Here is an 11,039-nt window from a genome sequence, read left to right as displayed (position 1 = left end):
CAAAGGAAAGCCGGGGAGACCGGGGCTCAACAAACAATACCTCCGAGTAAGTGGTTTGAAATGCCAGTTCTGTGCAACAGTTCCGGTTTAACTTAATTAATCAAAAGCCGATTTCATATATAATCTTGCATCTTGAATCATCTGGCGGGCCTCTTGGCCTCTGTGAATCTATGTCTGTTCCTATGATATAATCCATCCGCAACATAGCTCACGATGATATCTAGCGGCGGCACGGGAGCTTCTAGCCCCTATACTAAGTTATCGGGGAGTGCATCCCCATCCTTCGGCAATAGTTCCACAAGCGAGCTGAGCGATGCTGTACGTTATCATGTTTCCCCTCAATAAGCGACATAACAAGCTTATTTGACTCCAGACTGACTTCAACGCCAACGATGTGGCGGTGATTGGCATGGCGTGTCGCGTTGCTGGTGGTGCCCATAGCCCGGACCAGTTGTGGGATTCTATCATGGCCCAACGAGATGCGTCATCAGAGATTCCATCCTGGAGGTGGGAACCATACGAACGTCGTGACCCACGGAATGTGAAAGAGTTGAAGAATACAACCAAACGTGGATACTTCCTCGATGCTATAGAGAATTTCGACCCAGCTTTTTTCGGTATATCGCCTAAGGAAGCCGAGCAGATGGATCCTCAACAACGCATCTCACTCGAAGTCGCCTGGGAGGCCCTTGAGAGAGCTGGGGTTGACCCCAAATCACTCTCCGGCTCAAACACAGCGGTGTTCATGGGTGTCAATTCTGATGATTATAGCAAACTGTTGCTCGAAGATTTACCCAACGTCGATGCTTGGATGGGAATCGGTACAGCATATTGCGGCGTACCAAATCGAATTTCCTATCACCTCAATCTTATGGGCCCGAGCACAGCAGTGGATGCAGCGTGCGCTAGCTCTCTCGTGGCCATACACCACGGCCGTCAGGCGATCATGAATGGAGAATCCAACATCGCTATAGCTGGGGGCGTTAATGCCCTTCTGGGTCCCGGCCTGACTAGAGTTCTTGATAAGGCTGGGGCTATCTCCTCAGATGGCTCATGTCTATCGTTCGACGATCGTGCTCATGGTTATGGACGCGGCGAAGGCGCTGCTATTGTGATTTTGAAACACCTGGGAAACGCTATAAAGGACGGAGATAATATTGTAGCTGTTCTCAAAGGAACAGCTGTCGCTCAAGATGGCAAAACAAACGGCATTATGGCTCCAAATGCCAAAGCACAAGAACTCGTGGCACGCCAAGCCCTTGAGCAGGCAAATATCGACCCAATAACAGTACAATACGTCGAGGCTCATGCCACTTCGACACCGCTTGGGGACCCAACGGAAGTCAGTGCCATTTCCGCGGTCTACGGACAAAGCCGGCCTAAAGAAGAACCAGTCAGAATTGGTTCGGTCAAGCCCAACGTCGGTCATCTCGAGGCCGGTGCAGGAGCTGTTGGCTTTATCAAGGCGTAAGTTTTTCTATAATTACTCACTATCCATTTGACCCCCTTCTAGATACTATACTCCCCAAATACTAGCAAAAGCTTCTGAGACAGTTGGCTATAGCTTTAATTATCTGCTCAGCAGTCCCCAAGAAGAAATAGCTAACTTTAATAATCATAGTATCATGGCTATCAAGGCGGCGCAATATCCACCCCAAGCGAATCTGCAAAAGCTGAACTCCAAGATTGACTGGGAAAAGTCGGGCACAGCCGTAGTTCAGGAGGCTGCCGAATGGCCTCAACCGAGCGGGCACCCACGTCGAGCGGCTATCTGCTCTTACGGGTACGGTGGTACTGTATCACATGCAGTCGTTGAACAGTTTGCGCATGACTTTGATACGGCCAACCTTGGTGCCTCCAAGCACCCCCGAGGTCCTATCCTCTTTGTGTTATCAGCGCCCCAGGAGAAGCGACTTGGCCGAGAAGCTTTGGCCTTGGCTGAATGGCTCGCTACACCTGTTGGAAAATTGGAGAGTTTGGTGTCTATTGCCAACACTCTCGCACTGCGCCGGGCTCAACACGACTATAGGGCTGCGTTTGTAGTCGAGAGCCATGAGCAGGCTGTTGGAGCTCTTAAAGCGTTCGCCGAAGGCCTCAAGCAAGAATGGTCCTCAAGCAGCGCTGTTCTCGGTCCCGGCATCAAAAAGGACGTGGTCTGGGTCTTCTCAGGCCATGGTGCCCAGTGGACCGATATGGGCAAGGAGCTTATCGGAAAAAATGCTGTCTTCTACCAAGCCATCCTACCTCTAGACGATATTACCCGAACAGAACTTGGCTTCTCTGTTATCGAATCCTTGACGAACGGAGAGAACTTTGACCGGTCTGACCGGGTGCAGGTGCTCACTTACGTCATTCAAGTCGGGCTATCTGCTGTGCTGAAACACAGCGGACTTCATCCATCTGCGGTTATTGGACATTCTGTGGGCGAGATTGCTGCTACGGTCGCTGCAGGAGCCCTGACTCCAGAAGAAGGGGCCCTGATTGTGACAAGAAGAGCCAAGCTATATGCCCAAGTACAAGGCCAAGGGGCAATGTTTATGGTGAATCTACCATTTGAGCAGGTCAGGGATGAGCTCGGGGAAGACGGTGAAGTTGTTGCTGCCATCGAATCTTCACCTTCGTCTTGTGTCGTCAGTGGTGAGCTTGATGCAGTTACTACCTATGCCGAGAAGGCGAGGAGCAGTGGCGTCAAGGTGATGAAGGTGGCTACGGACATCGCGTTCCACTCGCACAAAACACTAGAACCTCTAGCAGCTTCTCTCAGGGATGCGCTGCTGGGCGGTATCCAGCCGCAAGCGGCTGAGGTTCCACTCTACTCGACTTCAAATATGGATCCACGATTTGACGGCGTCCGGGATATCGACTACTGGGTTACAAATATGGTTCGCCCGGTCCATCTTACTTCTGCTGTGGGCGCCGCTATCGAAGATGGCTACAGGCTATTCCTAGAGGTGTCAAGTCATCCGATCGTTTCCCATTCAATCAATGAAACCATCATGGATCTAGGTATTGATGATGAGGAGTTTGCGACCATACCCACCATACGCCGCAACAAGTCCGCAGCAAGCTGTGTTATGCAAGCCTGCGGCTCCTTATTTGTCAAAGGCGCCGCTATCGATTTCCGTCTGCAGCTGGGTCCAGATCACCGTTGGTCTACACGTGTCCCGGGTACGAGCTGGGTCCATAAGCCAATTTGGAGGAAAGTCGAGAGCGCTGTTGCTGCCAGCACGGCCAACCTCCTCACGCATGATGTAGATAAGCATACCCTCTTGGGTCTGCGCAACCCCATTGGTGGTACCAACACAATACTTTATTCGACAACGCTGGACAATTACAACAAGCCGTTCCCTGGTAGCCATCCACTCCATGGCACTGAGATCGTGCCAGCTGCGGTCCTTTTGAATACATTCCATCATGCTACCAAGGCCGCCACACTGTCCGATGTGACACTGCGCGTGCCCGTAGCCGTAAGTGCTCCGCGCGACGTCCAGGTCGTAGTGGCTGATGACACGGTCAAGCTCATCTCGCGTCTACAGCAAAATGCTGAATTTGAAGATCATTCTTGGGTCACTCACACAACGGCGCGATGGAGCCTCGGCAGCGGCGAACAAGCTCCTCAGATTGATGTTGAATCAATTAAGAAGCGCATCGGCAAGGCCCTGCCATCTAACTTTTCCATCAACTATCTGGACAAGGTTGGGGTCTCGGCCATGGGATTCCCTTGGGCTGTTACTGAACACTATGGCAACCTGAAAGAGATGATCGCGCGCGTGGATGTTGCGCCAAACACCAATTCCGGTGATCTTTTGCCGTGGGATGCGTCCTCCTGGGCTGCAATCCTTGATGCCGCCACTTCAGTGGGCTCTACCATATTCTTTGATAACCCTAGGTTGCGAATGCCAGCCCAGATCGATAAGGTATATTTCTACGGCGAATACGATGTTCCGCCACCCAAGGTAGGCTATCTGTATGTCGAGGAAGCCTCGGAGCGTGGCGCCCCTGCGGTGCATGTCAGTGTGTGCGACGATGATGGCCGCGTCATCGCCAAATTTCAGTCTATGCGCTTCTCGGAGATCGAGGGTACACCCGGCGCAAGCGGTAGCGTCGAAAGCCTTGTACATGGACTCACCTGGGTGGCCGCCCCATTCGCTAAGAAAGCCGCAGTCTGGGACAACGTCATTCTGGTATCAGACGACAATGCTGTTCTTGCACGATCCAGTAGGCTACAACTCAAGTTAAAATCCAGTCGGATCACAAAACTCACTTCAGCATCTGACATTACCTCTGCTGCCATTACCCCGAACACAGCCATTGTCTACTGGCCCGGCTCAGTTCTCTCGTTGGTCGACGTGCCAGCTAGGTCCGAGGTCTTCCTCGCTGAGCTACTCAGCCTGACCAAGCATGTAGTTCGTGAGGCAACCTCGATCCACAACGTTAAAGTCTTCGCGATTACTGTGGGCGTCGGCGATGCTGATACTCCCACAGCACTCGCGCAAGCACCACTACACGGCTTGGCACGGATCATCGCATCAGAGCATTCAGATCAGTGGGGGGCTCTCATTGATGTAGACGAAGACACCCCGCTTCCTAGTATGGCTATGCGATATATACATGACCAAGATGTCATTCGTGTCATAGATGACCTACCAAGGGTTGCTAGATTACAGCCACTGTCTCGAGACCTTCTTTACAGCCCCGAACAGGCGGCCATTCGTACACTTCTTCCCAAGCCTGAAGGTACGTACCTTATCACTGGTGGTCTGGGCGCATTAGGTCTCGAAGTCGCAAATTGGCTGGTGGAAAAGGGCGCTCGCAGGGTGGTGCTACTATCACGCCGTGGCCTGCCACCACGCAGCAAATGGGCAGCTACCGATGCCGACGAAGTTGTCAAGAAGGTCCTCGCGCTAGAGAGAGCTGGAGCAACGATACACACGGTCTCGCTAGACATCGGACAAGTGGATGCACCCGAGAGACTTGAAGAAATTTTGAACGGGCTATCGCTACCACCAGTACTGGGTGTCGTACATGCCGCAGGCACGTTGGTAGACCAACTTGTCTTAGAAACAACCACAGACGCTTTCTCGCGCGTTCTGAAGCCCAAGATATCAGGTGCCCTCACACTCAACAAGGTATTCCCACCGGGTACGCTGGATTGGATGGTGCTCTTCAGCTCGTGCGGGCAGCTATTCGGGTTCCCGGGTCAGAGTAGCTATGCCAGCGGCAACGCGTTCCTAGACACTCTAGCAGCGCACCGCCGTCGGCAGGGAGATAATGCTGTCGCTTTCCAGTGGACCAGCTGGCGCGGTCTCGGTATGGCTGCTAGCACCGACTTTATCAATGCAGAACTGCAGAGCAAGGGTATCACTGATATTACTGTCGAGGAAGGCTTCCGCGCCTGGGAACATTTGGCCAAGTTCAACATGGATCACGGCGTGGTGCTTCGCAGCTTGGCATTCGACCAGGACGAGCCTCTTCCTGTACCTATCCTTGAGGATATCGTCGCCCGGAGACCTGCGGCGCCCGGTAATGCAGGAACTAATAGTGGCGCACAGTCGGGCGAAACGGTAAGCGACATGCCATCTGGGGGCCCCGAATTAAAGGATTGGCTGGATGGAAAGGTCCGGGAGGTCATTAGCAATCTACTGATGCTTGGTGGTGCGGACGAAGTGGACGGGCGAGCCGCTATCGCCGACCTGGGTGTGGATAGTGTATTGACAGTCACACTGAGACAAAAGCTCCAGAGCGCTTTCAAGGTCAAGGTGCCGCCGACCCTCACGTGGAGTCATCCGACGACTAATCATCTTGTGGGCTGGCTAACAGAGAAGTTGGCCAAGGGTTGAAGGCGACGGAATAATATTTGCAACTCAAGCCATAGACTTTTTCACTGTTTTTACCTCGTCACTTTTTCTTTTCATTCTTTTATCTTCCACTAGCTCTTGAATCAATAAACAAATTACCTTTTGTAACCGAAGAGATCCATGAGACTTTTCCTCGTCTACAAGGACGATTTCCAAGGATCGTACTGACCAAATTGTTAGTAAATCTCGTTTTGCCCTGTGGACAATTGACATTGGCCATGGAGCTCCTTCCAAGCTTGCAGACCGGTTCGACAAAAATTATGGTTAGGCTTTTCGTCACATCGAAGCCGCCACGGTTGATGGTAGCTATGGAAAGGCGCTGGAAAAAAGAGGTTCCTTAACCGACGCTCCACTAGTTGACAAGATCAACTTCATCCGTTGTTATACCACGGCTATAAAGCCACCACTTTTTAATTATGTTAAGTCAGTATATGCGTGTACAGGGTAGCTGGCCATCTTGTTGTCGTACTGCTATTGTGCACCCGAACTCTAGCCAGGTCAGGCAGATACTCCAGGTCAGAATAGCGCTAAATCTGACGTTGACAAAACACTAACTACAGGCCAACAAGCCAGAGATGTATCTGCAAGACGAAGCCTAGAAATACACGTTCTATCAATCAAAGTATATAAGGCGCCTGATAGCCAAGCAAAAGTGATGGTTATGAACAACCAGGAGATTGAACAACCAGGAGATTGAACAGCTTTGGGGTGCACTAAACTGCCATCGGGCAAAAGAAAGCGGAGAAGGATGTCCAACCCAAACAGTGGTTGACGAAGAGCTGGATGAAGACGAAGATAAGATTGATTACGTCAGCTGGCTTGGGGGTATCACATTCGGGCCAGTAGATGCGGGGTCCGGCAAGGTATAACAATTGATACATTATAACATCAAAAGCACAACAAGTCTTGGATCTACCAATTAATACGGCTAGTAAATAACGTTAAGGCTGAGGGATTTGTGGTAGACTTCATCTTGCAGGGTTTGGGTGCAGTCAAAAATTTGACGTACCCGGTAGTGGGTGGTGGTGCATCATTCTTACATGTGCAAACGCCACTTTGAGAATCTCCGCAAAATCATATAGCAAGCGATTCCATACAGCTGGAAGGAGGTTTAGTTTTTGCTGAATCGTGCGCGGGTAGAACCAAGACTAAGATTACCGAAAGGAGTTTGCGGACTTCTGAGAGGGGAACAACCCGCAAGGGAGATTTGCAGACGCCCTATGGCTTCCATGTCCCCATGTCGCCTACCATGACCAAATACAAAGCAGCGATAGTGACCACGGAAGCATGATCTCCTACGTATCGCACGTTTCCACGCGTCGCACTACAATCCGAAAATCATTTGGCCGCAGCAACTATCTTGATCATGTCTCCAATTGACCAGCCTGTAATTTCTAAAGGCTCAATCGTTCTCGTGACGGGTGTAAATGGCTTCATAGCATCCCATATCGCCGATAAGTTTCTCAAGTTTGGCTACAAAGTTCGCGGCACTACGCGCAATGCGCAGAAGAACGCATGGATCTGTAACCTGTTCGACAAAAAATATGGCCCTGACAAGTTCGAGTTGGTAGTTGTGCCAGACATGGAATTGCAGGGTGCTTATGATGAAGTGATCAAGGGTTGTGCTTCATCAATGTCTAGCCAACGTATGTTCAGTCTGGTTAACATGCCGTGCAGGTGTATCGGCCGTCGTTCACACCGCTACGAACTATACAATGAACCCTAACCCGCACGAAGTGGTCCCTGGCTCGGTCGCCGGAACCGTCAACGCGCTGGCGGCGGCAGCCAAGGAGCCGAGCGTGAGGCGCTTCGTGCTTACATCCTCATCGGCCGCGGCCCTGATCCCGAAGCCCAACAACTTCATGACCGTGACGACTGAGACCTGGAACGACGAGGTGGTGAAATTTGCGTACCGCGGCCCACCTTACGAGCCTGAGCGCGCGTATCCAGTTTACGCTGCTAGCAAGATGTTGTCGGAGAAGGAGGCCTGGAAATTTGTAGAGGAGAAAAAGCCACATTTTGTGCTTAACGCGGTGCTGCCGAACATCAACTTCGGCGCCAGCTTGGATATTGCCGATCAGGGCCACCCTTCGACGTCGGGTATGGTGGCTGAGCTCTTCAAAGGGAATACCTCGCTTCTAGCCGGTTTACCAGCTCGTAAGTCCTGACCAACGGAGACACCCAATTCCCCGAGAATAAGGATTGAGCTACTCAATGACAAAATCAAACAGAGTACTTTGTCGATGTGCAAGACGACGCCCTGCTCCATGTCGCAGCTGCCATCCATCCGGGCGTCGAATCAGAACGCATATTCGCCTTCGCCGAGCCGGTCAATGGTGACAGCATCCTAAGTATTCTGCGCAAGCTGTATCCTCAGCGTACCTTCCCGGACGATTTTCAGGCTGAAAAAGACCTCAGCGAAATTATCCCGCGCAAGCGAGCAGAACAATTGTTGCTAGATATGGGCAAAGACGGATGGACAAGTCTGAAGGAGAGCATTCACAATAATACGGAGGATCTTGTGTGGGATTCAATAATTCGCACAGGCTGATTGCAGATGTATGTTGTCGGGCACTGCTATACCGGTATGTCTTTTGGGAGGCCAGGTAACCTCTTGGCTCAACGTAACAATCGTTGCTAAAACCGTTCACTTAACCTGCAATAATGCATTCTCATATGAAGACCTCAGTACGGCATCACGTGCTTGTATTCTTCTTTCATTATGGAAATTGAGGGCTAGTTGCTCATCGAAATGTCGATTCTTGCCCTGTTTATATATCCATTGGCCGTAATATACATGTAGCCTACGGCGCGTTGGATTTGGGGCCGCTAGAGCAGCCACAAGAACGTGAGCGCCACAAGAGCCTTCCGCACTCCGCAACCAAGTGGAGCCACTGTCAAACGTACGGAGTACTTTCGGTGGAGTATGAGCACTAGGTTAGTACTAACTAATTGGAAGTTTAAACCTCAGGGCTATGTTTAACTTTCAGCAGATCGAGGAGGTCGTCAATTGCCAATGGTGTTGGGAACAAGTCTTCACACATTCCTATTTCAGTGACATAAGACATCTTGAGATCGCATCATATCGCACACATCCCTCCACGGGAAGCAGGCCGGAGATGTATGGAGCTTGCCGTCACTGGTATAATCATTTCGCCTCTGATTACGGGAGATGAGACTTGTGATGAACTAATGCAACAACCCATTGTTTTGAAACACTAGGTTCTCGGTTCGCATAAACAGTGAATATGGGGTAGATTGAAATGTTTGGTATTATTAACGTTGTTTTCACAAGCACTATCGCTTTTCTCGAGTTCGTGCTGGACCTATTTGTGGAAATGAGTGACCAAGGATGTGGTCCCTTGCTGGTTCGTTTTGACTTGAGTGATGCCCCTTACTGAACTTACGGCAATCGGCCTACGCAATTCATGATCCTCGCAACCCAAGCTTTACGGAACCCACATACCATCCTTACACTGTAGCATTTGTTGCGGCATTGATGTTCTAGGCCATTTATGATTCTTTATATCGGATCCAGCACCATGGCTTCGTCCGTCAAGTTCTTGCGGCTCAACTTGATGTTTCATTGCTACACGACTACAGCTCAGTGAGCTTCGTTTCTTTTCAAGATATTCACTCGTTTTATTTATCGTCGTTCTTTTTAAGGCCTTTGAATTTTTCGTGCCGCTAACAATGCAGCAATCACTATTCTCGCTGCTGTCGGCTGCGGCCCTTGCGGCTCCGGTCTTTGCCTTGCCCCAAGCCTCTCATGAGAAGTTTCGAGGACACCACGGAGGACATAGTGCAAGTCGCACGTCCGGAGCTGCAGTCATTGCATCAACGGCTGACTCGACGGGCGCAATCCCTTCAACGAGCATCGCCACCAGCGAGTTTACAGCCGTTCCCACAACCTCTGCGAGCGAGATTGCCGTAGCCCCGACCACTACAGCTAAGGCTGTGTCGTCCGCCGCCACCACCAAACCTGTGGCATCTTCCAAGACCAGCACTACTGCTGCTGCTGCTGCTGCTGCTGCAACTTCCTCTCCAGTCGTGGCTGAGTCTACTGAGGCCCTCACCGCAACATACTGCGGTGTTCCCAACGCCTACCAGATCCTCTCGGGCACCCCTTGGATCGTCTATTCCATGAACTACAACTACCAGGACATTAGCGGATCCTGCTGTACTGGTTACTACTCCACCTCAGGCTCCGGCGACGACCAGACGCTTCACTGGAGTAGCATCTGGGAGATTGACGAGGCGGTCAGCACCAACGTCGTCAAGGGCTACTCGTTCATCGGCCTGACCCAGAACCTCGAGACGACCCTGGAGAGCATCTCGAGCATTCCGAGCACGTACACATGGGATATCAGCAACACAACCGCCTATAAAGGCAATGTCGTCTACGACTTCATGACCTCCGACACCAAGGGGGACTCGACGTCGTCCTCGGCCCAGGAGCTCATGCTCTGGCTCCAGTATGAGGGTGGCCAGGTCCCCATTGGCTGGGCCGACGGTGCCGTGGCTACGATCGACGGACTCTTTGGCAAGGACGGCTGGAAGCTTTACCAGGGAAAGAACACTGATACTGGTATCACCGTTTCCTCTCTCCTGGCCCCCGAGGATGACATGTTTGATGGCACTTTCACCGGTGATATCAAGGACTGGCTCTCGGCCATCTCCGAGCAGGGCGTTTTCAGTACTTCGACCTATGTCAACGTCGGTAACGCCGGTATGGAACCTTACTGGGGCACCGTTACGTTCGACAACACCTTGAGCTTGAGAATTGATCTGTAGATCACTCGTCGGGATCTAGATGAGACGTTCTAAACATGCCTTCTATTCTTGTACATATTCTTTATATTAGTTCTTGGGGCATCAAATACCACAGACGTATACCTCACCGACGTATCTTCATGTGAACTCGAGATAACCAGATTACATCTGTGCTACAGAGGTCAAATATATCGACCCTTGCTTTTTATTGTTGAAATTCCTTGACGAGATGTATTCTGAATACCGCCGCGAGCCGGTGTTCCGCCCAGTCGACTACGAATCCCAAGTAGCCCCTCGCATGTCATCAAACGGCACTTGGACATATGGTTCCAATCTCGAACACCATTTCCATGATATCCACGGATGACACCATTTGAGCGGCAGCGTGGGTGCCATGTAGTGCCGTGT

At 51.2% G+C, this 11,039-nt stretch overlaps 3 protein-coding genes across 3 annotated transcripts; all 3 read left to right on the top strand.

Moving 5' to 3' along the window:
• Positions 1-213: 213 nt before the first annotated feature.
• BKA67DRAFT_692872 (6-methyl salicylic acid synthase) lies at positions 214-6,078 on the top strand (the record flags this gene model as incomplete). Its single annotated transcript, XM_046109233.1, has 3 exons — positions 214-318; positions 374-1,467; positions 1,622-6,078. 3 exons carry the CDS (start codon positions 214-216, stop codon positions 5,838-5,840), a joined length of 5,418 nt encoding a protein of 1,805 aa, XP_045955876.1. The 3' UTR covers positions 5,841-6,078.
• Positions 6,079-6,740: 662 nt separating this feature from the next.
• Positions 6,741-8,415, top strand: BKA67DRAFT_637548 (aldehyde reductase). The gene is made up of 3 exons (XM_046105695.1): positions 6,741-7,477; positions 7,536-8,015; positions 8,090-8,415. Exons 1-3 carry the CDS (start codon positions 7,225-7,227, stop codon positions 8,407-8,409), a joined length of 1,053 nt encoding a protein of 350 aa, XP_045955875.1. The 5' UTR covers positions 6,741-7,224; the 3' UTR covers positions 8,410-8,415.
• Positions 8,416-9,293: 878 nt separating this feature from the next.
• BKA67DRAFT_332647 (concanavalin A-like lectin/glucanase domain-containing protein) lies at positions 9,294-10,758 on the top strand. The gene has a single exon (XM_046096252.1). It carries the CDS (start codon positions 9,552-9,554, stop codon positions 10,650-10,652), a length of 1,101 nt encoding a protein of 366 aa, XP_045955874.1. The 5' UTR covers positions 9,294-9,551; the 3' UTR covers positions 10,653-10,758.
• The last annotated feature ends 281 nt before the right edge of the window (positions 10,759-11,039 follow it).

This window comes from Truncatella angustata (assembly GCF_020726525.1).
Source record: "Truncatella angustata strain MPI-SDFR-AT-0073 chromosome Unknown BKA67scaffold_6, whole genome shotgun sequence".
In the NCBI taxonomy this organism is placed as follows: Eukaryota; Fungi; Ascomycota; class Sordariomycetes; order Amphisphaeriales; family Sporocadaceae; genus Truncatella; species Truncatella angustata.
The sequence above is the reverse complement of the archived record's forward strand: the minus strand, read 5'-3'. Positions and strand labels throughout refer to the sequence as shown.

What these genes read in the sequence shown, in the direction of transcription:
- BKA67DRAFT_637548 (XM_046105695.1), top strand. Translation starts at nt 7,225, where the DNA reads ATGTCTCCAATTGACCAGCCTGTAATTTCTAAAGGCTCAATCGTTCTC. An exon ending in TTATGATGAAGTGATCAAGG is followed by an intron (nt 7,478 to 7,535) that starts GTTGTGCTTCAT and finishes CATGCCGTGCAG; the next exon opens with GTGTATCGGCCGTCGTTCAC. An exon ending in TCTAGCCGGTTTACCAGCTC is followed by an intron (nt 8,016 to 8,089) that starts GTAAGTCCTGAC and finishes AAAATCAAACAG; the next exon opens with AGTACTTTGTCGATGTGCAA.
- BKA67DRAFT_332647 (XM_046096252.1), top strand. Translation starts at nt 9,552, where the DNA reads ATGCAGCAATCACTATTCTCGCTGCTGTCGGCTGCGGCCCTTGCGGCT.